Genomic DNA, 26265 nt, shown 5'->3' on the forward strand with positions numbered 1-26265 from the left:
AGACTTGAGTTAAGGTTAATTTTATTATAATTGTTACTTTTGCCTATGGATGTCCAATTGCTGCTACAGAATCACCGTTGAAAAGCTATCTTTCCTCCATTAAATTACCTCTCCACCTTTGTGTGGGTCTATTTCTGGGTTCTCCATTCTGTTCCATTGATCTGTGTGTTTATCCCTCTGCCAATACCATACAATCTTGAATTGGGTCGATGGATTCCTACCATTTTATTCTTTTTTTTTCAAAGTTGCTTTACCTATTCTAATTCCTTTGCCTTTCCATATAAATTTTAGAAAAATAATCTTGCTGGGATTTTGATAGGAATTGTGTTAAACCTGTGTTGGAGAGAATTGACATCTTTATTATATTAAGCCTTCCAAACCATGAACATGGTATGCCTCTCCATTTATTTAGATCTTTGATTTCTTTCATCAGTGTTTTGTAGTTTTCAGTATACAAGTCTTACACGTTTGGTTAAGTTTGTGCTTAAGTATTTCCTTTTAAAAAAGTGTATATGTTGTTGGTAAGAATGTAAAATTGTTCAGCCAACGCGGGAAACAGTTTGGCAGTTCCTCAAAAAGTTAAACATAGAATTACCATATGACCCAGCAATTCCACTCCTAGGTATAAACCCAAAATAAGTGACAAGAGGTACTGAAAAATATATATGTACACACATGTTCATAGCAGCATTATTCACAATAGTCAAAAGGTGAAAACAGTCCAAATGTCCATCAATGGATGGATAAACAAATCGTTATACACATACGATAGAATATTATACAGCCACGAAAAAGAATGAAGTGTTGATACATGCTACAGTGTTGATAAGCCTCAAAGATATTATGCTAAGTGAAAGAAGTCAGACATAAAAGATCACATATTTTATGAGTCCTTTAATATGAAATAACCAGAATAGGTAAATTCATAGGGACAGAAAGTAGATTGGTGTTTGCCAGGGAATGGGGGTGGGGGAGGGAAGAATGGATGTGTGGTTCCTCTTGGGGTGATGGAAATGTTTTGGAAGTAAATAGTGATGGTGGTTGGACAACATTGTGAGTGTATTAAATGCTACTGAGTTGTTCACTTTCAAATGGTTAATTTTATGTTATGTGAATTTCATCACAATTAAAAAGTTACAGTTAAAAAAAAGCAATTGTAAATGGTATTATATTTTTAATTTCCGTGTCCAAGTATATAGAATACAATTGATTTTTGTATGTTTATCTTGTAAACTGTGACCTTGCTGAACTGACTTCTTGGTTCTAAGGGATACTTTTTTATAGATTCCTAGGGGTTTTCTACATAGATAATCATGTCATCTGTACATAGAGACTGTTTCATTTATTTCTTTCCCATCTGTATGCCTTTCATTTCCCTTTCTTGCCTCACTACACTGGTTAGAACTTCCAGTACTATGTTGAATAAGAATAGTGAGAGCAGACATCCTTGCCTTGTCCCCAGTTTTGAGGGAAAAGCATTCAGTCTTTTACTATTATAATGTTAGCTGTACGTATTTTATAGATGCTGTTTATCAAGTTGTTGATGTTCCCTTCTGTTCCTATTTTTCTGAGGAATTTTTTTATCATAAATGGGTATTGAATTGTGCCAAACACTTTTATGCATCTACTGATGTGATCACATGATTTGTAATAATAGTTAAAATACAGTGGATTACTTTGATTGATGTTCAAGTATTGAACCAGACTTGCAGCTCTGGAATAACCCGCCTTGGTCATGGTATAGAATTCCTTTTATGTATTGCTAAATTCTATTTGCTAGTCTTTTTTTAAAGAATCTTTGAATCAATATTCATAAGGGATATTGGTCTGCAGGCTTATTTTTGTTTGGTTGGTTTTTTCTACTGTGCCTGGTTTTGGTATACTGACTTCACTAGCTTCACAAAATGAACTGGTAAGGGTTACCATAATGTCCCCTGTCTCTGGTAATTTTCTTTGCCCTGAAACCTACTCTATCTAATATTAATAAAGCCACTCATTCTTTCCTTTAATTAATGTTTGCATCATATATCTTTTTCTATCCTTTTATTTTCAAGCTGCTTATATTGTTATAGTTGAAGTGAGTTTCTTGTAGACAGCATAAATAAGGCTGGGTCATGTTTTTAATCCACTCCACCAGTTTCTGTGTTTTATTTGGTGTCTTGAGATCATTTACACTGAATGTACTTATTGATATGTTAGGGCAGCGGTCTCCAACCTTTTTGGCACCAGGGACCGGTTTCGTGGAAGACAATTTTTCCATGAATGGGGGGTGGATTGTTCAGGCGGTAATGCAAGCGATGGGGGGGCTGGTTCAGACAGTAATGGGAATGATGGGGAGCAGCAGATGAAGCTTCACTTGCTGGCCCACTGCTCACCACCTGCTGTGTGGCCCAGTTCCCCAGGGGTTGGGGACGCCTGTGTTAGGGTTTTGGGGTTTTGTTTTTACTTTTGGCTGCGTTGGGTCTTCACTGCTGCACGCAGGCTTTCTCTAATTGCGGCAAGCGGGGGCTACTCTTCACTGCAGTGCGCGGGCTTCTCACTGCAGTGGCTTCTCGTTGCGGAGCATGGGCTCTAGGCGCACTGGCTTCAGTAGTTGTGGCACGTGGGCTCAGTAATTGTGGCGCGCAGGCTCAGTAGCTGTGGAGCGTGGGGTTAGTTGCTGCGCGGCATGTGGGATCTTCCAGTACCAGGTTTCAAACCCATGTCCCCTGCATTGGCAGGTGGATTCCTAACCACTGCACCACCAGGGAAGCCCCTATAATTGTTTTAAATAGTACCTCTACACATATTCAGAACCACAACTCACAATATTTTAATGTTTGCTTCAACCATTATGTAAGAAACTCAAGAGAAGGAAACTCTATTGTATTTATCCATACTTTTGCTTACCATGTTATTTTTTTCCTGTCTGATGTTTCCAAGTTCCTTCTTTTATCATTTCCTTCCTGTTGAGGGAACTTCCTTCAGTCATTCTTTCAGGGTAGGTCAGTTGGCCGCAAATTTTCCTAGTTTCCCTTCATCTGAGAATGTCTTTGATTTTTCCCTTCATTCCCAAAGGCTATTTTCACTGGATTCTGGGTAGACAGTCCTTTTCTTTCAGCACTTGAAAAATGTGCCACTTCCTTCTGGTCTCGCTGGTTTCTGATGAGAAGTCTGGTGTAATTGAAATTGTTTTTCTCCTGTAGGTAAGGTATCATCTCTTACTTGCTGCTCTCAAGAATTTTTGTCTTTAGTGTTCAGAAGTTTGACTACAATGTGTCTGGTGTGGTTTTCTTTGGGTTTATGTTTGGAGTTCACTCAGATTTCTCTTTTCTTTTTAAATGTTAATTACTATTTATTAGACAACAGCTGTATACCAGCCATTGTGCTGGGCATTTTATGTACACTATTGCTAATCCCACCCACAAACTTGGGAGTTAGGTGTCTGTTAGGTTAAACCATGTGAGACTGTCATGGCTTCATTAAACTTCTTTAATCTGTAGGTTTGTGGCTTTTGCCAAATTCAGAATGTTTAAACCATTATTTCTTTGGTCACTTTTTCAGCCTGTCCTCTCCCCTCTCCTTCTGAGACTCCCATGACACAAATGTTAGATCTTCTGTTATATCCCCACAGGTCCCTAAGGCTCTGTTTTGTTTTTTGTTTTTTTTTTTCAGTCTGTTTTCTCTCTGCTTTTCAGACAAGGTTAATTTCTATTGTTCTGTCTCCCAGTTCACTGATTCTTTCCTCTGTTCCCTCCATTCTGCTGTTGGACCCATCCTCTGAGTTTTTAATTTCACTGTAATTCTACTGTATTTTTCAGTCCTAAAATTTCCATCTAGTTCTTCTTTATATCTTCCGTTTCTTTACTGAGAATGTTTGTGTTTTCATTTGTTTCAAACACATTCCTCATTGTTCACTAAAGCATTTTTATGATGTCTGCTTTCAAATCTTTGTCAAATAATTTTAACATATCTGTCATTGTCTGTTTTGGCATCTACTGATTGTCTTTCTTCATTTAGTTTGAGATCTTCCTGGTTCTTGGAATGATGAGTGATTTTTCAGTTGAAGCCTGGACATTTTGGAAATTATGAGACTCTGGATCTGATTGAAATCTCCTATTTTAGCCGGATTACTCTGAAACCATTCCAGCAGAGGAAGGTGTGGGCCACTGCCTCGATACTGCTAAATGGAGGTAGAAGTTCAGGTTCTCACCCAGCTTCTGGTGTCACCCAAGGGAGGGTCCACCTTGTTACTATGGAGGGGAGGTAGGAGTCTCAGCTTCCCACTAGGTCTCCACAGATACCTCCTTGGCTGGGAGTAGGAATGCCTCATTACTGCCCCCTACATGGCCTTCACTGACACCACAGGGAAGGGTGGCTTTGTTACCACTGGGCAATAAAGTCCTAATCTGTCACTTGGTCTCCTCTGACACCACCCAGCAGGGACAGGGAGGGGCACCTTGTTACTGCCAGATGGGGTTTTAAGTACAGGCTCCTCACATGGTCTCCACTGACACTACTGGGGTGGGGGGGAAGGGGAGTGATTGTTACTGCTGGGCGGCTCCCTACTCAGCCTTTTCTGACACTACCCTGGCAATGCTGGTGGGGGACAGGGTTAGGGTGCCTTGTTACAACCTGGCAAGGGTGGAAGTCCAGGCTTCCCTCTTGAACTTTTGCTGGCTTGGGTGGAGGTGAGGGTTCTAGTTTTTCTCCATGGTGTTTGGCTGGGGTAAAGCACTTATTCTCTAAGTTTTATCTGGCTAGACTGTCCATTTCCCAGTCCTTTGGCTAGACAGCAGCTTTTCTTGTTTGTTTGTTTGTTTGTTTTTCATCTCTGCTCATGCTCATTGGTGCTTTCAGGTTGCTGGCTTCTTCAGCTAGAAGTCTGAGATGCATGAGGCAAAAGAAAATCCAGGGAATTCAGCACCATGTCATGCCTTGGGTCCTAAGGTCTCTAGCTGTTCTGCTTGTTTTATATATTATGTTCAGGGATTTTAGTTGTACTTAACTAAAGGAATAGGGAAGAGTATGTCTACTCCATCTTCCCAGAAGTCAGTCTCCAAATATACTTATATTCTGTTTTTGATCATTCCAATATCCTGAAACCTTAGGGATGTACATTTGTTTTTTCTGTTCTCATTCATAGTGTATCATTTTCCTTATTATTATCTTTTAAATTTTTAAGTGGAAAACCCGAGAACCTGAATTAGGATCGCTTTCTTCAGAGAGGATTTGCATCTATCTCTGCTGGGAGCCACCAGGCTTACTAACTGGGGACTGTTTTAGTTCTCTTCAAGGGTCCTGGTTTCATACAGAATTCTCAGGTTCAGTTTTCCTGTCCTGCAAGGGTTAGTCATATAATTCTGGGGCTATTATTGGCAAGGATATCTGGGCCATTTGTTTACCATTACTGTCTAGCCTTTCAGCTCACTTTATCTTCTTTCTTTTTGTGGGAGAGGGGCTGGTACAACTGCAAGATTTTCCTTATTTTCTTTCAAGTCCAGAAATGCTTTTCAAAAACTATGTTTGCTATAGTATATCCAGGAGCTGGTTGTATTGTGGTTAGAGGGCCAAAATCACTGGTGGAAATGGAAATTCCTTACATATGACATTTGCGAGTACTACCTGGAAAACAACTGGAAAAATAGTCATGATTAACAGATTTTTGTTAAAAGGCCAGACACGAAGATTTTATTGTTAATGTTTTAAATTCCTTAATGAAAGCTGTCATTTTAGGTAGGAGAGACAGATTTTAGAATAATACGCAATTTTTAGTACCTACAGCACAACTGAGCCTTGCTTACTATATTACCATAACTGTGTTCTGGGTCACAGACAAACTTGGTCTTTTGGGGAGGAGTTAACAACTATCGAAAACTGGAATACTGGAGGGTATACTTGAAAACAGTGAGGTGTAACAGCTATGAAACATGGTCAAACCTGTAGTCTATGGCTCAGCCTCACTACAGAATTGCAGCTGTAGCTGAGAAGTCCTTTGGTCCTTCTTCCCAAGAGTAAAGACCAAATCTTTGTTTTATGCTGCTGTGGCTTGTTCCCTCTCATTCTAATAACCTGTTTGGAAGGTCCAGCTCACTGCATTCCACAGAGACATAAGAGAATTTTTGATAACCAGTGTTGTTTTATTCATGACTCGTCTTTCTTCCACTTATTCAGTAAGTAAATTCAAGAAGGTGACCATTTCTTGGTAAGCCAAGAATCAAATTTCAGCTTCCAGGAAACACATTTCCCTCATAATCGTGACCCTTCTACTTTAAAATCTTGTTCCAAGGATAGCTCTGTACAAACTTAATTCTTCAGTAAGAACAATAATGACTGCTAATACTTATTATATGCCAGGCTCTGTTCTAAGCTCATTTTATATATATATATATATATATACATATATATATATACTCCTCAAAACAATCCTAAGACATAGATATTTGGGCTGTCCTCAGTCTGCAGGCAAGGAAGCTGAGGCACAGTCATATAATCCAAAGTTTCCCAGCTAGAAAGTGCTGGAACTGACAGTCAATCCTCAGCTGTCTGGTTCCAGAGTCTGTGCAATTATCCTTTAGTATAGATTGGCTATAGACCAAGACCAGATCCAGTATGTGTGATGATGTGAGTCTCTCTAACAAAATGAAATGTAGTATTTTAGTAGGGACTATAGGTGAAACCACAAATACATTTATTCCTCTAAGAACAGTATGCCATCTTTTAAATTTTGAAGTTGTTATAATCAATTGCTTCTGCAGTTTGCTTGCTCTTAGTAGGCTAAGAAAAAATCCCAGAGCAGAGTGATTTACCAGCACCATCCTTAAGTTGCAAATCTACCCTTTATCACAGAGCAAAAACACACTTCAGATCAACTCAATAAAATAACTTTAAGGGTTCACAGAAGGAATACTCACATCTACTTGTCATGCATTCCAATGCCGCAAGGCCCCCTTTTCAATTGTCTAACTCCTATCCTGGCCTTTTTATAGCCTGAAAACAAGGAATCACCCAAGTTAGATACCCCTTCAGAACACTGTTGAAAATATATTAAACAGAGAGATATCCCAGATCCCTGTTCTAAATGTTAAAAATGTATTAGCATATAGAGAAAATATCTGTAGACGTATTCTATTAGGTTCTAATGAGTTTTTGCTTCCCCCTTTTTGATAATGTCTTCAATTTCTTCTGAGACCTTTCCTTTGTAGTCATTTGGTTCTATTGCGTTTAACTTCTTTTGATAGTCCGGTGGCAAACCATTCTCTTTTGCACCCAGGCAAATCACCTAGAAATGGTTAAAATAAACAAAAAACCCTTTAGTTAGGAACATAATTTAATTTAGTATACCACAGCTTTATTTGTAGTATCAAAGTATGAAATATTAGCTTTCCGATAACTCTGGAATAAACAATTCTAGAACAAAATGGAGGGATAGTCATTCCTCTCACAATGAGCATGAATGTGCAGGGAGTTTTCAAAGCCACAAGATCCACCCTTATGGAAGAGCAATTGTACTCAGTAATATGATTTAAAATGTTCTTATATTAAGAGAAAAACTTATTGTACAGAATTTGCATGATTTTTTAAGAAACAAACACCATTCTCCAAAACAATTTCCAGTTTACAGGTAGCAGTTGTAGTTGAATCCTGGAGTCTACGCTACCTCTGAATTAGACGTGAGGGAATAAATAGCAAGTGTGTCCAGTGGTACTTCCCAGATCCATACCAGGCTTAATTCCTCTAGGTTCCTTCTAGAAAATTCCAGATTAGGCCCAGGAACTGGTTCACCCTCTCCAGGTATCATGTCCTGACTGGGCCTGCCAACAGGTACCTAAGTTTGGGTTTCTGAAAAGGGATGTTGGACTCTCTATCCTGAATTCTTTTCTGGTGCTTGAGGGAGTGGTATCCCTGATTCTGAAAAGCAGTGTGACTTATTTTTCCCTCCATCTGGAAATGGAAAACATTTCAGCAGTAGGAAATATATTTTTTACCTACAAAAATGAATCTTGGTGTTCATGAAATACTGTTTTATGGAGGAAGAAAAAAATGATTATAAAAGCATGGGTATAGAATAACTCTACAAAAAATACACACATACATGCTATTTTCTACTTTAAAAAAGTAAAAAACATGTCTAGAATTATGATTCAAATACATTTCTACAAGCTTTTTTTCTAATAAATGAAGTTTTAGGGACATATTTCTATCATTATAAATAAATCTGAACATTTAGTTATTTGGTAAATAAATAGCATTTTTGTATTAAAAAACATTTTGATTAAAATGAATTGTACATGTAGAATTTAAAACACACAAAACCTTTTAAAAACAAGATATTCTTTAGTTTAGCTCAGTGGAAATTAACAAGGAATCACCCAAAGTCTTTGTAAGTAGTTAGTTAAAAGGATACCTTTTTATACTGGGGTGATGGGGGAACACGCTCATAATTTGTCATCTGATAACTTCGACAGGTTATTTCTTTTCCTTCTTGAGTAGAAACATTAACTTCTATTGGGACATACATTCCACTTTTAACCCCTTCTTGCCTGAAACCAGAACAGTCAAACTTTAATCATACTTGACTTAGCCAAGTTAGTTTACCAGATTAAAAATTTTAACTATTTATGGATGTACTTGCTCCCTGTATATTTTGGGATAGAGCAGAAGTATCACCACATCAAAAGGAAGTTTAGCCTTTCAGTTAGAAAGCTGGAGACTTACTATTACTGGGTATGCTTCTAATAGACCTCTATATTTAGCCTATCTAAAAACATGCTTCAGTGTAGTTATTTCAAGCTTTGTAACACTGAAACATTGCTCTCTAGGCTACAAAAATGACTATGTGTGCTGACAGCAAGAGAATATCCACCCAGAGAAAAGTAGAGAGGATGGCTCATTCCTGTTTGCAAGTGAAGTAAAGTATTAAGCATGTCAGATGATTGTCTGCTCTTCTCAAATCCTACTCTTCTCTGCCACTTTCTTTGCATTAAATGCTCTGCCACACAACTCTTGAGTTCTATTTATAAAGAGCATCAAAGCATTTCTAATATGTTTTGAAGTTTTTACAAATGATTATTACTGTTTTTACTGATTCAACTGCCACCTTAAAGAATTATTTTTTAAAAACTAATAAAAACTGAGCTTTTGAAATCAATAAAAGTATATAACAATTACAAAAATCTTCATGCCTTCTCGCAATATGAAACTACAAAGATATTTTTATTAAAAAACAAATAGAATGAAAATAAGGACTTCCATCAATTATAGAAGAGATTACAAATGTCTCCCCAAATCTCAATCAGAGAGTGTGACCCTTCTAGGCTTTTCTTTTTAGGAATGAACATTATACCTTTTAGGTTAACTCTAAAGTATAAAGAATATGTCCATAGTATATGGTTTTGAAAAACCAACACATATATACACATCCTTGCATATGATCCACTTTCTAAATTAGTAATTATTTAACTTTTAATTAGAAGTCACCTACTTATCTAGAGAACTTAAATTGCTTTTGTTCATTTTCCATACTACTCCCCATACTTCATCGCCAGGACTTTCAAAAATGGTGGCTATACCTCCATGCCAAGTTTCACTAGTTTTGCCTTGGGGATTGCCAAAGTCAAGCTTAAAATCCTACAAAGGAAACCAAAGGGATATGATCAGTATCCACGTGAACCAAAATCTCCTTCTTCAAAATAAAAAAAGATTTACCTTGAACTCCATGCAACTAAAACAAACTTTGAGTTCCTTCTGTTAAAAATACAAAGATAGGGCTTCCCTGGTGGCGCAGTGGTTGAGAGTCCACCTGCCGATGCAGGGGACACGGGTTCGTGCCCTGGTCCAGGAAGATCCCACATGCCGCAGAGCGGCTAGGCCCATAAGCCATGGCCGCTGAGCCAGCATGTCCGGAGCCTGTGCTCCGCAACGAGAGAGGCCACGACAGTGAGAGGCCCACATAACGCAAAAAAAAAAAAAAAAAAAAAAACAAAGATAAACAACCAAGGACCCAGATCTCAAGGACTATAATTTTTCATATTTTTCTTTAAAAATGAACTGTATACTGAATATGTACACGTATCTTACCATAAACAAGAGGCTTAAAAGGGAGAATAAATCCCATAATCCTGAGGCCTTAACACAGCTATCTTTATTTTTGAAAACTACTTCCCAGCCCACTTACATAGATTTTAACTTAGAGACAATCATAGTGTACATAATTGTTGAAGCTGGGTGATGGCTACCTAAGGGTTATAACATTCTTCCCACTTTTATGTATGTAAGTGTATCCTATTAGTATTATTTTTTTTGTCCTAAGGGAGCTGGCATTTGACGGTGATCTGTACACTTATAAATTTAATATTCCTGAATTGTATTAACATATCTATAATAATCATAAGAGCAGCTAACACTTACTGGAAAATTACTGGGTTCTATACACTGTGCTATGAGCTTTATATGGACTTTTTAAAAATCCTGTCAACAACTTTTTATACCCATTTAACAGAAAGAAAAACTGTGGCTTAAAAAGATTAAGCACTTGCCTAAGGTCTCACAACTAATAAGTAATGGAGTCAAGGTTTCGAGTTTAGTTTCCTCCCTCACAGAGATGAATAATCAAAGGACACAGCCAAGAAGATTAAAAATCCTTACTTGGCTGTTTGGTCTAAGAAGATTTCTTTCCATCTTTCCAGAGCTTAGCTTCCTTAATGATTAAAAAAAAAAAAAAAAAAAGTTAGACTAGATAATAAATCTAAGGTTTATATTTTATCTCTGTCACCTTTATTTTCTTAAAAACCTGTCAGAATTTCACAAAAAAGGTCGGTTTGAGTGACCCGTACCTTCAATTGGTATATTGGATGTTCTAGGACCAGGTATGCCTGACAGGACATCAGGGGATCTGATAAAAGTTACAACCACACTAGGAACTGGTTGTCTATTGTTAAATCCAATAGACAATTTTCATTCCTTGTCTTGCTCTACTTCTCAGCTGCTTCTGACATCATTAACCACCAGGTCTTGATCTGTCTCCTTTCTTTTAGGCTGTTCCTTGATCTCCTCAATCCCCTTTGCCAACTCCTTCTCCACTACCTGGTCTTTAAATGTTGGAGTTTCTGAGGGCTCAGTTTAGGCCCTTTTCTCTGTTCAGCAATTTGCCCAGGACAATCTCATCCCCTCCAATGGCTTCAAATACCATCCAATATTCCAGTCGTCTTCTAATCCAGCTCAGATCTCTCCTCTGAGCTTCAAAAATGCTTAGAATATAGTGAGTATTTAATGAATGTTCACTAATATTTTTCTGCTCACTTGGATATACAACAAGCATCTCAAACTCAGTACTGCTGACCCTTGAATAACACGGGTTTGAACTACACAGGTCCACGTACACGTGAATTTTTTTCAATAAATATAGCATCTATATTTTCCTTTTACATATCATCAAATTAACTAAGTATGGGGAAAAGTTCGAGTAGAGATTAAAATAGAGAATATGTGGCATCAAAAGAAATAGGGTCTGAGTCCTGATTCTATCCAAACTTTTTCAGCTTCCTGCCCTTGGGTGAGTCATGTATCAATTCCTTTGTTTTTGAGGTAGAGATGGCAGTTCTGATTTTCGGCTGGGTGAAGGGTCGGCACCACTAATCCCGGCATTGTTTAAGGGCCAAATACATGTCCAAACTGAGCTTGATTTTCCCTCCCAAACTAATTCTCCTCTTCTTTTCACAAACATCACCGTCATCTACTCTGTTGCGTCAAAAACCTTAGTCATCCCCATTATCTCTTCTTCCTTTCACAATCAATCACCAAGGCCTAACAGTACTCACTCCTAAATATCTCCCAAACCCAGCTACCCTCCACTGCTACCACTGCAGGGCACCATTATCTTTAGCATGGACTGCTGCAAAAGCTTCCTAACTGGGCTCCCTACATCCACTGCTTCCAATCCATTTTCCATAGCAACCAGAACCAGCTTTCAAAGATGTAAATCTGATGTTTCATTTGCTTAAATTTGGCAGCGGTCCTCTCATTGGTCTCAAGATAAAGACCCAAGCCTTCTCTGGCCTCTGTGGTCCTGTAAAATGTGGCCCTTCCCAACCTCTCTAGTCTTCATGCTACACCCTCTCCTCACACACTAGATTCCAGCCACACTAGCTGGAAGGTCCAGCTTTTTTCTTTCCTGAGGTCTTTTGTCCCTGCTGTTCATTCTATCTGTTTGCTTCCCCCCTCCCCAGTCATTCAGGTCTCAGTTTAAAAGTCACATTTTCAGGAATGGCTTTACTGAGCATCCCAGTTAGGTCAGGTCCCCAAGTCATACACTTCCATAGCACCTTGAATGGATCCTTTAAAAAAAAAAAAGATTTCACTTTTTTTTAAGAGCAGTTTTAAGTTCAGAACAAAACAGTGAGTAAGGTATAATATATCTCCTTTTAAGACTGACCATACCTGTGACGGAATAATCATTTGCTTGATAGCTCTTTGCTGCATTCCAATTATAAACCATCTGAACGTCTTTCCCACGTTTGGGGAATTCCCTGCCTTATGAGTTTGGGGGCAGACAGTGTTCAGAGCCTGACTCCCATTTTTGAAGTTTCAAATGCCAGAAGTTGGTTCTCCCAGCTTTTCTTGAAGTCAGGGCATGGGCACGTGGCCAAGACTTAGCCAATCAGGACACCCACCTAGGGCTTTGAATTAGAAACTAGTGACCCAGGGCAGCAAAAAAGTCCACCTTGGTGGTGGCAACCAGATTTGGGTTTCAGGAACTTGGAGATGTAGTGACAGTAGCAGGCAGGGTCCAGCGCAGGTGATGCACAATGCAACGTCCATGTTTACCAAGCTTAGCGGCGATGCAACAGTGGCCTCCTGGGCTGGTTCTGTTGGTGTGATACTGGCTGTTTTAGAGCTTCCCTTTTATGCCTGCTTGTTTTGTCAGCTTTGTGGTCCTACCTTCCTGGTCATTCTGTGAGCTCTTCAAACGGCCTTTCAACACATTCTTTTTCTGCTTGAATCATCCACTTCTGTTGCTTGCTACTAAGAACCCTGACAACGATAGCAGAGACCATGTTTGTTTGGTTCAACAATGTCAAAAGGTTTTGTACATAACTTGTTCGAGTGTCTCTCCTATAGACTGGGAGGTCCTGAAAGCAGCCAGGTTTACTCAATCAACTTTGTATCTCCAGGTAAGTGCTGGAAGAACACGCACTAAATGAATAAATGGACGGTACTAAGAGCAATGATTCTTACCAAGGCAAGCGAAGGTTCATGCAGCCACTTGATTTAACTGAGCACAGCCCTTACTGTGAATAAGAAACGGCTCCAGCTTTCAGGACCTCTCAGATCGGGAGCAAAAGGCAGGTAAATGGATTTTTACAAAACCAGGTGACAAGTCTTGGAGCAAAGTGGGGTACAGAACAGAAAGCAACTGATTCCCTGACTTGGGTCAGAGAAGGCTTCTCAGAGGGACCAACCGAATGGATTCTGTGATGATGCCCCTAAATCAGTGGCCAAGGGAGAGGCGCTGGGATCTGGGCAGAACGCGCAGCTGGTGAGAACGTCAGGAGAGAGACGTCAGGGTAGCCTGGGAGGCACAGGTGCCAGAGTAGCACAGCTCAGCAGGCGTCAAGCACAGGGCTGAGGGTGAGAGCGACCGGCCCGGGGTCGTGCAAGGAACCCTGACGTACTTTGAGCAGAAAGAGCTGCATTCCCGGCCCAGTGCTGCCAACAAGCGGGGAAGAGAAAGCGAGTTCTCGAAATCCTGGCTCCCTCGTCTGCAGAGGGGGGCAGAGGCCATCGCAGGGGCCGGGAGGAGAGCACTGACCTGCAGGCGGGCCACGCTGCAGAACACGGCCGAGGGGTTTCGGAGGTGGATCCGCTCCGTCAGCAGGTTGCTGCCATAGGCGAAGTAGAGAAAATTCTCCCCTTCCTGGCTCCGGAGGTCCTCGCCGCCCGAGTTCGCCATGTCCCACCGGACGCCTGCACGGACCAGGGATCTGTAGCAGGAGAGTGAGGCGAGGACGAGCATAGCGCGGTGGCCGACGACCCCAGCCCAGGAAGCGCGGCGCCACGCAGCCTTAGAGCTTAGGGGAAAGGCGGGAAGCTGGGGCCGGGCGAGTCATCTGCGACCACTCTTCTGAATGGCTGCCAGTACCCAACGCTGTGAGTTGCTTCCTCTGATTGGCCAGCCCACCGCCTCCTCTCCGCTCGCTGCTTGGACTTTGCAATACTCTGCCCTGAGGCGACCCCGGGCTGATTCCACATTGGACCCGCTCCTCTGTTGTCCCGCCCCCGTGTTCAAGGCTCCCTCTGATTGGCTCCCTCTTCGCGGGGACGGGTCAGGTCCCCCATTTGTGGGTCGTAGCTCGCCCGTCCTGGCCAGATTTTCTTACCTTTGGGTGGCTCCTGCGTGGTTCACTGGCAGTGTGTGCTCTTTAGGGAATTTTTGGTCTACTTAAGATGAAACAGTAGCTCTGGCCATGCCCCCCACGGTCCATAACCCAGCAGGTCGTCCCTGTCCCGCTCTCTGCTTTTGGAGTCGGGACGTATATTCACCCCCACACGCTGGTACCCGCACCCCTAGCCCTGATCACCTCCCTGATACCTTTTCTAAGGACGCTTGGCTTCCTGGAAAAGCTCCTCTGAGTGTCAGGGGCTCCCTTCCCTGGTGGAAGTAGCGTGCAGCGTTCAAATCACGACGCTTGCTGTTTACTTGGAAGCCTAACCTCCGGCACTTCTCGTCTCTGGTTCCCTTTTTTTTTTTTTTTTTTTGGTTCTCTTTATAAACATCTTTATTGGAGTATAATTGCTTTACAACGTTGTGTTAGTTGCTGCTGTATAACAAAGTGAATCAGCTATACGTATACATATATCCCCATATCTCCTTCTTACATATCCCTCCCTCCCACCCTCCCTATCCCACCCCTGTAAGTGGTCACAAAGCACCCAGCTGATCTCCCTGTGCCATACGGCTGCTTCCCACTAGCTAGCTGTTTTACATTTGGTAGTGTATATATGTCCATGCCGCTCCCTCACTTCGTCCCAGCTTACCCTTCCCCCTCCCCGTGTCCTCAAGTCTATTCTCTACGTCTGTGTCTTTATTCCGGTCCTGCCCCTAGGTTCTTCAGACCATTTTTAGATTCCATATATTTGTGTTAGCATACGGTATTTGTTTTTCTCTTTCTGACTGACTTTACTCTGTATGACAGTCTCTAGGTCCATCCACCTCACTACAAATAACTCAATTTCGTTTCTTGTTATATCTGAGTAATATTCCATTGTATGTATGTGCCACATCTTCTTTATCCATTCATCTGTCGATGGACACTTAGGTTGCTTCCATGTCCTGGCTATTGTAAATAGAGCTGCAATGATCTGGTTCCTACTTTAAAATAGAGATTATAAGATGTTATGATCACAATTACATAAGTTATGATCACCTATCTCCTAGGGTTGGTGTAAGTATTAAAAGTAACTTTGTTAATGTTAATTAGGTGCAAAAGCTCCAGTGTAAAGATATAGAAGTATTGTATAATAACAGTGACATAAAAACTCTATATTGTTAACTTTGAAATGAAAATATTAATATGAACTCAGGGCCTAGAAGCAATGACTATCCTTGGCACCCAGATGTTGATCTCTAAATACCACTTTTCCACTAAAAGGTACCAGGGCTCCTTGGAGAAATAGCTGATGTCAGTCGGGTCAGGAGCTGAGAAATAACAGGAGCACTTAGAACATCATGTGACAGAAAGTCAGGAGGTATTAAAAAACATGGTCCTTTGAAAAGAACACAGAAGCTAGCTTGAAGGAATGCCCGCTGGCCAAAGTTAGAACAATTTGAGCATCAAAATTAATAACCGCAATTTATTTAAAATGTCAAACATAAAATTCATTTCCACTAAAGTGTAAAGCAAATCTAAAAAAACAACAGTTTTTAAAAACTTCCTTTGCCATACTACTGGCAGTGACTATCACACCAACTCTTTACTCTGAAAAGTGGTAATTTAAGAAAATTTCCATTTATCCTGCTTTTCTAGCTGCAGCTGTATTTCAGGGTAACCAAATGGCCCCAGTTGATGAGGAAACAGTTCTCTTTACAAAAACATGCCAGCTAAATAATGTAAAATGAAGGACAGAATTAGAAATTCACCATTTTGCAGTCCCTAGTGGAATAATTGATCCATGCCAGGATCATCAATGTGACCAATTGGTGAGAGTGAGATAGGGAACAGGATATTCACATAGAGCCAGGGATTATGTGCCAATCATCAGGGAAATCCATAATGACAATGGAGAAATCTGGCCGCTTCCCACCTTAACCTAGATCGATCTTATCAGTAAAATGGACCAACCTGACATTATGTGTCTCCTGATGTGATACAGTATGAAGCACCAGCATCATTTGAGAAGTATTGTTTCCAAAACTCTTTAACCTCAGTATAATCAAGTAGGAACTACAAGGATAGAAGTAGACAATCAGAAAAATCCAGAACAAATGGTGAGACATCCTGCAGAACAAATGGCTCAATTTCTTAAATTAACTCAGTGTCATAAAAAAAAAAAAAGAAAGAAGAGGAGAAATAAAGCAGTACTGAGGGAGGGCTGTTTTAGATTAAAAGAAACCTAAGAAACGTCGTGACCAAATACAATGGCTTGTCCTCGGTTCTGATTTAATAAACCAGACATAAAAGATATTTTGTGAGCAACTGGAGAATCTGAATACAGACTAAAGCATTAGATGATATTAGACAGTTGTTTTTTTTATTAGGTATGATAATGGCATTGTGCTTATGTAGAAAAATATCTCTTTTTAGATACACATATTGGTGTATTTAGGGGTAAAATGTTTGCTATCTATACTTTTAAATAATTCAGAAAAATTAAAATATGGAAAGTGTTAAATGTGAAACTGAGTACATATATGGATGCTTGTTTTATTATTCTTTTCTATGTATTTGAATATTTTCATGTTAAAAATTCAAAAAAGAAAAGTGGTGATATAGGTAAAGCACTTGACATAGTAAGCATTCAATAATAAATTTGTTTTTATATAATCTGCAAATAGGAAGGTTCATACCTTCTCCTGACCCCCAAACATTGAGGCAGAACTTGACATACATATTTGGTCATCTCAGTAAGCAAGTTGCCTTCCTTAACAAGATAGCCCTCTATTGCACCATGAATTCCCGAAGTCTCTGCTTCGGAGCACTACCATTTAAAACATGCGTCTGTGTTTTAAACTGCTTTCAACATTTAAAATGTATTTATTATTTAATTAATTATTTTTAAGGTATTTACTTCTTTTCTCTTCCTACACTTCTCACTAATTGCTTAATTTTATGGTGACTGATTTTTCTCAACACTATTCTGTGAAAATTTTCTGAAGTTAAACATTGATGTTTCCTCAGACACGGAAAATCTTTTCTTACCCCAGTGAAGCATTTTATTTAGCTTCCCCATGTTGGTTGCCATGTACTGACCCCTGTTGGCCAACAAGAGTCAGTAGGTAACAAGGGGTTTTGTCTTTTCAAATTTAACCAAAATAGATAACCAACAAGGAGCCACTGTATAGCACAGAGAACTATACTCAATATTTTGTAATAACCTATAAGGGAAAAGAATCTGAAAAAGAATAGATATATATGTATGTATAACTGAATCACTTTGCTGAACACCTGAAACTAACACAACATTGTAAATCAACTATACTTCAATAAATATTTTTTTTTAATTTATAAAATTAAGAAAAGTTTTTAAACTTTTTTAAGAAAGCAAAGCACACTTAGGAAAAAAAGAACAAATTTAACCAAAGCCTGGTTAATATTAGTTAACATTCACTGAGTGCTTATTAAATGCTGGTCTAAACTCTTACATATATTAGTTCATTTAATCCTGAAAGTGGTCCTATGCAGAAATTACTAATATATCCTCATTTTACAGTTGAGGAAACATATGTGCAGTAGGTCAACTAACTTTCCCCAGGCTGTAGTTAGCGATGACTGAAGCAGAGATTAAGCAATCTGATTCTAAAGTCATCACTGGGTGTTGCTTCCCAAATTTCTCATATTGTAAAGCCCTCATGGTCTAGATATAACTGGTTATTAATAGCTCGCTTTCAAGTACAATCTCTATCATATCTATAAGGACACTATGAAATAATAGTACTAGCATTCAATTACTTGATAATAAAGGTAATGAGGTCAGATTTCCTCTAAATGCCATCTTTTAATCCAGTGGACTTAAAGTTTTTGGTTGTATCATTAAAATTTTTGAGCACATATTCTCTCTATATAATAATATATATAAAACTATATATATGATATAATATCCACAAAATAGAAATTTAATCTGGACTCTGCTTTTCTGTGGAGATGGGTTAAGGGTGAGAATCACATGAAGACAGCACAGACGTGGGTTTGGGGAGTGGTGAGTAGTTCAATTTCAATAGAGCAATGGATTTATATCAGAAAATGGGAGACAAGTCTGGAAGGAGATTAGCATAGTTGATGGGAGGGCCTTGAATTTTCACTCAGAAGTTCATACTATTTGGTGGTCAAAGGGGAGACTTTTTTTTACTTTTGAGCCCTCTCCTGCACCTTTGGAAACTCCTTCTTGTGGCTGTGTGTAGGATGGCCTGGGAGTGGGTAGGATGGGGAGATGGCTGAGTGCTGGATGTAAGTTCACTGCAGTAGGCAAGGTCATGAAAGCCTGAACTGGGGCAGTAATTATGTAGGGGAAATGAAGGGATGCAAGGGGGTAAAGACACAGTCTTTTAATTTTTTTTTAAATTTTTTATTGTATCACTCCTTTGATTAGAAACCTTCAGAGGCTGCCTGCTAGTTATCATTTTATCAAGTTCAAGCCCTTGTGCAAGCCTTTATTATCTGATTCCATTCTGTCTGGCTTGTCTGATTTCTCAGGTGATAGTAAACCCACTGGAGGTGGGGACCACACTTTATATTTCTGTATACCTACAATGCTTACTACAGCAGAGATGAATAGTAAATACTTGCTGATTAATTGAACCAGAGTCAAAATCTCCCCTACCCTTTGCACAGGCTCCCAAATCTTTTTTTCTCTTTGATTTTTTCCAGCTTTCCTTGATTTACTGAGAGGCACTTCAGCTCTGAGTTATTTTAAAATTTATACTAATGCTCTAACATATGGGATCCTGTGTAAATTTTATTAGCCATAGTAGTATTTATGTCTCCTCCCAGCTTATGGTCTGGCATATGACAGGGAAACATGTCAGAATATGTTAAACCCCAAATGGTTTTTTGGTTGTTTTTTTGTTTTGTGTTTTACTTTTTGGCTGCACCTCGCAGCATGTGGGATCTTAGTTCCCTGACCAGGGATCGAACTCTCACCCTCTGCAGTGGAAGCTCAGAGTCCTAACTGCTGGACCACCAGGGAAGTCCCCAAAATGTTTTTTTTGGGGGGGAAGAAAAGAATAGTAAAACTCCAGGAGGCAGTAATTTCTCAGTAATTTGATAGGTTTGATAGTTAATCTGTATTCTTGTTTTGAGATTAACCCTGAAAAGTAGTTCCAATAAAGTTTACTATTTAGTGCTTGGGTAAATGGTCTCTTTTGATATCTATCTCTATGTCTATTTATATCTATAACAATACACTTTGGAAAGGCATCCACCAAACTGTTAACGGCGCTTACCTGTGGGAAGGGAAATGGCACTGGGAGGGGAGCAAGTTGAACAAAAAGCTTTCATCTTTTCATTCTGTATTTTTTTTGCATGTTTCAGCATGTATTCTTATATTTCTTTTATTATTTAAAAATACATATATTATTAATATTATTAAATTCACATCTTATGTAATTTTAGGTCAATATCTAGAGATCTCATGTCACAAGGATAAAAAGAGGGTAATGACTAAATAAATTGCCTAAACAGAAAATGGATGCAGCAAATACATTTCCAAGTTGGCCTACCTCTCAACGCATCAATCAGATAATTAGGTCAGATCAACTCAACCTTGCTCTATGGAAGGATATGATCTCATTCTGCAGGCCCCAAAGCTGGAGAATCTTACGATGCCTATCTGGATGTTCCCTCTTTGCTCTTTGAGATGTCAGTGGATACAAGAACATTTCCCTAATCTGGCATTGAAGAAGGTCTCACATATGTTCTAGGATAATGATCTGTTAGATCCTACTGCCAACCTTAAATCAGTTACAGAAGGTCGTGGAAATATACAGCAATTCAGCTATCTCCATGTTACTTACCACAGGTATATTAGGTCCAGAGGACCCATTCTCAAGATTTACTACTGTTAATGTTAAAGTCTGACAAACTGCATCATAATATATTCATTTTCTCAGCTTATATGTCCATGTTATTTCTAACACTTTAAATTCAGCTGAAATTAAAATGTAAAAAAAAATTTTGCTGCATGTTTTTACTGTTAATAATAGGAGTAATCTAAGTAATAACATTTTAGAATGTAGATTTACTTAAATGAAAATCCCAATGTTTCCCTTGGTGATAGACCTCATTCTTTTCTTCCTAGAAAGAAATTTAAACTTAGAAAACTCTTAATACCATGCACAGTAATTAGATGAGAGCCCAGCTTTTCTTAATGTCCCCATAAGAAGACTGACTTTGGACTGAGGCCTAGGTTAAGCATTTGGAAACATTTTTGGAAAGTGAGAACTATGCTTGGGTTCTCTGCTCCATTAACGTTCTTGGATTTCACGTTTTCAGTCTATTCAACAATATTTAATTGATAATTAACTCTTCTCAGAGACATATATGCAAGTGAAGCTGGTTTACCTGACTATAATACAACTCTGGATATTTCAAAATCTTTCCAGAAGAGCTGATCTAGTGCTGGTGTCAACCTTTTTTCTTCTTTATTATTTCTGCTTTCACATGGGACCCACACATTCCAATAATAGAGCTACCAAAAGGCATCTCTACTTATTGTCTTTGTTAAACGCTTATTGGCTGAGAAGACAACAGACACTCTATACAGCTGAGTAACACAAACTCAAATGGCTCACTGGAAATGAACGGTATTCATGGGAGAAATAGGTATGTTTTGTGTATAGAGAAGAAACTTGCTTCAGTAAGTCATTCTCTAAGCTTCCTGTGGGTAGTGCATTTTATATGCATGTTTTCCCAATGCATAAAAACTATGTCTCAAGCTAGCTAAATCATATGAACTGTGTGATTTGCCTTATGGTGCCACAAAATTGCAGTAGCAAAACTTTAATTCCATGACCCAACAATTCCACTCCAGGATACATACCCAAATGAATTGAAAACAGGTATTCAAATACATGAACCTTCATAGCAGTACTATTCACAATAGTCAAAAGGTGGAAACAACCCAAAGTTCATCAAGGGATAAATGGATAAACACATGGTGATATATCCATACAGTGGGAAATCATTCAGGCACTACTACCAAATGTAAAATAGATAGCTAGTGGGAAGCAGCAGCATAGCACAGGGAGATCATCTCGGTGCTTTGCAACGCCCTAGAGGGGTGGGGTAGGGGGGGTGGGAGGGAGGTTCAAGAGGGAAGGGACATGGGGATATATGTATGCATATGGCTGATTCGCTGTTTTGTGCAACAGGAACTAACACAGTATTGTGAAGCAATGATACTCCAATAAAGATGTATTAAAAAAAAAGGAATGATGTAGATGTTACATCCACATGCTACAATGTGGGTAAATCTTAAAAAACATTATGGTAATTGAAAGAAGCCAGATACAAAAGGTCACATATTGTATGATTCCATTTATATGAGATAGGTAAGTCCACAGAAACAGAAAGGTGATTGGTGGTTACCAGGGCTGCGGGGAGAGGGGAATGGGGAGTAACTTAATGGGTATGAGGTTTTATTTTGGAACTGTCTTGTAACTAGAAAGAGGTGGTTGCACAACATTGTGAATGCACTGGATATTACATGCCACTGAAATGTTCATTTTGAATGGTTAATTTTATGTTATGTGAATTTTACCTCAATAGAAAATATAGAAAAACAAAAACTTTATTTCCAAGGGTTTCTAATTAGTGGTTGTGAGAGGTAACAGCAGAGTATTGGTAGGTAACTTGGACATCAAATTCCTTTGATTTGAAGTGGGGTTGAAGAGGTTAAAGGATTTGTCATGTCTCCCTAACAAGTCACTCCCATTCCCATATGCACTGCACTCAAGGAATGCAAGGCCCTTACTATTTTGAAAGGGATGGTGCCAGAACCCTTGCCCCTAGTAGGTAGTCAGTGGATGCTGTGGGAAGGGAAAGTCAGTCACTACTAATATGCTGCCCCTTCCCTGGAGTATCCTTCTTAGCGTGTCCACTGCTCTATTAACAATGTGGAGTGTTCGAGAATAACAAGTATACTTGAACAGCAATATTTCCCAAAGTATGCTCTGTGGGACATCAACCCCATCAGATGGTCTTGCATTCAAAAACATCTTCTGGTGAGAGTAGCATCAACATATATACATGACCGAATGTAAAACAGTTGGCTGGTGGGAAGCAGCATCACAGCATGGGGAGATTGGCTCAGTGCTTTGTGATGACCTAGAGGGTGGGATAGGAAGGATGGGAGGGAGGCTCAAGAGGGAGGGGATATGGGGACATGTGTATGCATATGGCTGATTCACTTTGTTGTGCAACAGAAACTAACACAGTATTGTGTCAAATGAGCTGGAAACCACTATATTCTATATTTCCTCCTGGAGATCCATGATGTCTGCTATCACACAAAGAAGGGATGCCTTCTTTGAGGGATGCCTGTAGTAAAGAAACCTTGTGAGCTCTGTTTACTCCTGACTTTCCCAAACCTTCTCTGTCACAGAACCCCTTTGAAGTGGAGAGCATAGTACTGAGAGTGTGGGAAATGCTGCTCTGTGTTAATAATAGTCTGGCCTTGATTTGTTTAGGATGATTGTTCAGTTCTTGAAAAATCATATTAAATAAAATCCTAAATTATCCAGAAAATTGAAGACAAGCAGTGGTATGTCAGCTAGAAAGGGAAGATTCTAAATCTTTGTACTGCTCTGGTTTACCATTGCCTGGCTCAGCAGGTGATAACCCTTTCTCCTGGGACTGACTCAGGGAAACGTTGCATGGCTTTGCTGGTTAAACACCTGAGAATCAGTTTGAAACTGCAGTTATGTATAAAAATACTCATCAACCATCAACCTCTATTAACTGCAGTAATGGCTGCAAGCTGTTGGAAATAAGAATTTGATGGCAAGGCTGAGTGCAAACGTGATAGAATCCAAAATCCTCAATTAAACTGGAAAAGATTTGACTCCTTGGCTCTTTCGATTTCCCATCCTTCTTACTTTGTTCCTTGTTCATTCCTTTAAGATTGTCAAAGCAGTTTACAGGCTTAATAGAGCAGGTGAGACAACTTCATGGAAATTATCTAATCAGCATTGGTAACAGTGGCAGGTGTTGTTAGGCCAGTAGCTTCTTGAGACAAAATGCTTGAGCTTAGTCATTAAAACATTTTACGAAGTGTCAGTATTGATTCATGTTTTCTGCTGCAAATAAGAGTTCTTTCTAAATTCCAATTTGGAGGAATCTGTGGGCTTAGCAAGTTCTACTCCCTGGTGTAATGTGATTTTCCATGCTGTCAAGTAATTAAAAATTTTCTCTATATATAATCACTAATGAACTGATGATGACCAATTTGGTTATTATATTTGGCGGTTCCAAGTCCTTCTGCCAGTCTGGTGTACAATATCTGATGGGCTCCTAAGCTACTCCAAAGTGAGCAAATAACAGTAAACACTGGTCTGGCAAAGAACAAGGTGTGTTTTCTGGGTTCTCAGCCAGGTGTCAGAGAGGAAGGTTTAGTGGTTAATAGGGAGACCATTTTTAGGAAGACTATCTTCCATCTGTCTTAGAAATTACAATAAATTAAAACATTTCTGAGGAAGAAACTTAAAATACATCTTTTTTTCCTTGAATTCATTTCAACCACTCTGTCAAAAATAATCTCTTCTGTATAATTGTTTTGCATCTAACTTTGCCAACCGATCATTGCCTAGGGAACAAAAGCAAAAATAAACTCAAAAGATTGAAACCCAGCAAAATATTGATTAATATTTATACTAGCAAATCAGGATTAGATTGGAGTGAAAAGAATCCTGCTAAAAATAAGACCTGTGAATTTGGGGCTGCATGCAAAGACTTTTCCTACATTCCTTTCCTGGAAAAACTCTTATTTGTACTTCAAGATCAAACAAATGTTACTTCCTTTATCAAACCATCCCTAACTTCCAGGTAGATACAGTCCTCTATATTTATAATACTGGAATTATTCCTTTACTATTGCACTAAAACCATTGTAATTACTTGTTAACATGCTTCCCTCCCCCTACTAGACTAGGATGCCCATAGAGGGCAGGAATTATCATTCATTCAGCACAAATTTATTGAGTGATACTCAATAAATATATGTGCCAGCAGGCCATTTTGCCACTCCTCAAGAACATAGTATTCATCTTTTTATTCCCAACACTTAGTACATGCCGGTCCCATTATTTATTTATTTTTTTTTTGGCGGTACGTGGGCCTCTCACTGCTGTTGTCTCTCCCGTTGCAGAGCACAGGCTCCGGACGCGCAGGCTCAGCGGCCATGGCTCAGGGGCCCAGCCGCTCCGCGGCACGTGGGACCTTCCCGAACCGGGGCACGAACCCGTGTCCCCTGCATCGGCAGGCGGACTCTCAACCACTGCGCCACCAGGGAAGCCCCCGGTCCCATTACTGAGTAGGCACTCAATAATGAGTTGCTAAATAATTGAATAACTGAGTGAAAGGATGAATGAATGAATTGAATGTATTGTGTAATGTAGAAAAGGTACCAGTTTTGCAATACAGTTTAAGTTTCCCAGTTTGCAAACAGAATCAGTACAAAGCGAAGTTAAGCTCCCAAGGAGAGCAGGAACTGTCATTCTGTAAGGAGACACAGTGATTCAATTCCTGGTGGGCCTTTAGGGTTTAAAGAGACCAAGACTATACAGTGGTATAACTGGGAGAGGGCAGCCTTAACCTGGCCTCTTCTATGTGCTGGAGCTCCACCTTGTTCTGTGATAAAGATTGATAGCTGGCTAAATCAGGAGAATTCCCAGGGCTCCCTCGCTAATAACCAGAGAGGAGGGGCAGAGGGAAAATGGACCAAGGATGAAAGAATAATACAAATGAGATATTTAAAAGACTGTAGGGCTTTCCCTTTACTGCAATATGCTTGTGGCAGAATCCATAAGGCCTGTCGATTTTTCTCTTATAATATTTCCCTCTGATAGTCTATCCCTCTTCATAAGTAATATGTTAGGCTCTATACAGCTGTGGCTAATCATTCTTGACAGCAGGGAGTACTTTCCCAAGATGAACCTGAGCCATCCTCAGCCCTGAACTCACTCATTAGCAGTTTGCCCAAACAGGCAGTCTCTGGGGCTGGCTCAGACAGGCTGCAATGCCTCTGAATTTCACACTTGGGATGAAGGCTCAGTGCATGGGGGCTGATCTAGTTCCAATATCAAGTGTGATTTCTGTGGTTGCGTTTGGCATAAAGGAAGAGAGGCACAAAAGGGAATCATTAATCTTACTTGTGTTCCTAGTAGATTCCCTTGCCTATTTTCTGCCTGTCTCTTCTGCCAGCCTCATCAAGCTACCTCATGGTCAGCAAATAACATGTCTTGTATTTTAATCTTAAGAGAAAATAGAGACCATCAGGCACCTACCTTTTCTCCTTTCCACATCATGCCTGTCCTCACCTATCATTCTCCACTTTCTGTCTCAGAGAAAGAGGGAGTGTTCGTTTTCTATTGCTGTGTAACAAGTCATCCCTAGATTTAGTAGCTTAAAAGTATGCTTATTATCTCAGAGGTCCCATGAGTCAGGAATTTTGAAGTAGCTTAATTGGGAGAGCCTGGCTCAGGGTCCTTCATGAGGTTGCAGTTAAGATGTCAGCTCGGGCTACACTCATGTGAAAGCTTAACTGGGGCTAGAAGACCAACTTCCAAGATGGATCACTCAGCTGGCTGTTGGCAGAAGGCCTGAATCCCTTACCACATGGGCCTCTCCACTGAAATGCTTGCATGTTCTCATGAAATATCAGCTGGCTTCCCCCAGACTGAGTAATCCAAAGAACAAGTATGGCGGCCACAACACCTTTTATAACTTACTCTCAAAGTTGCATACTGTCACTCCCACCACATTCTATTAGTTAGAGATGATTCACCAAGTACTACCTACACTCAAGGGGAGGGTAATTAGGGTCCATTTTTTGAAGGAAAGGGAATCAAAGAATTTA

At 39.6% G+C, this 26265-nt stretch overlaps 1 protein-coding gene across 1 annotated transcript; it reads right to left on the minus strand.

Annotated features, from left to right (window-relative positions):
- Positions 1-6380: 6380 nt before the first annotated feature.
- GGCT (gamma-glutamylcyclotransferase) lies at positions 6381-14104 on the minus strand. The gene is given in 5 exon segments (XM_082846475.1): positions 6381-7131; positions 7133-7261; positions 8387-8522; positions 9464-9609; positions 13790-14104. Coding segments are annotated over 5 exon segments (636 nt in total). The 5' UTR covers positions 13994-14104; the 3' UTR covers positions 6381-7110.
- Between the last annotated feature and the right edge of the window lie 12161 nt (positions 14105-26265).

The sequence above is a fragment of the Leucopleurus acutus genome (genome assembly GCF_964270905.1).
Source record: "Leucopleurus acutus genome assembly, chromosome: 9".
Classification (NCBI taxonomy): domain Eukaryota; kingdom Metazoa; phylum Chordata; class Mammalia; order Artiodactyla; family Delphinidae; genus Leucopleurus; species Leucopleurus acutus.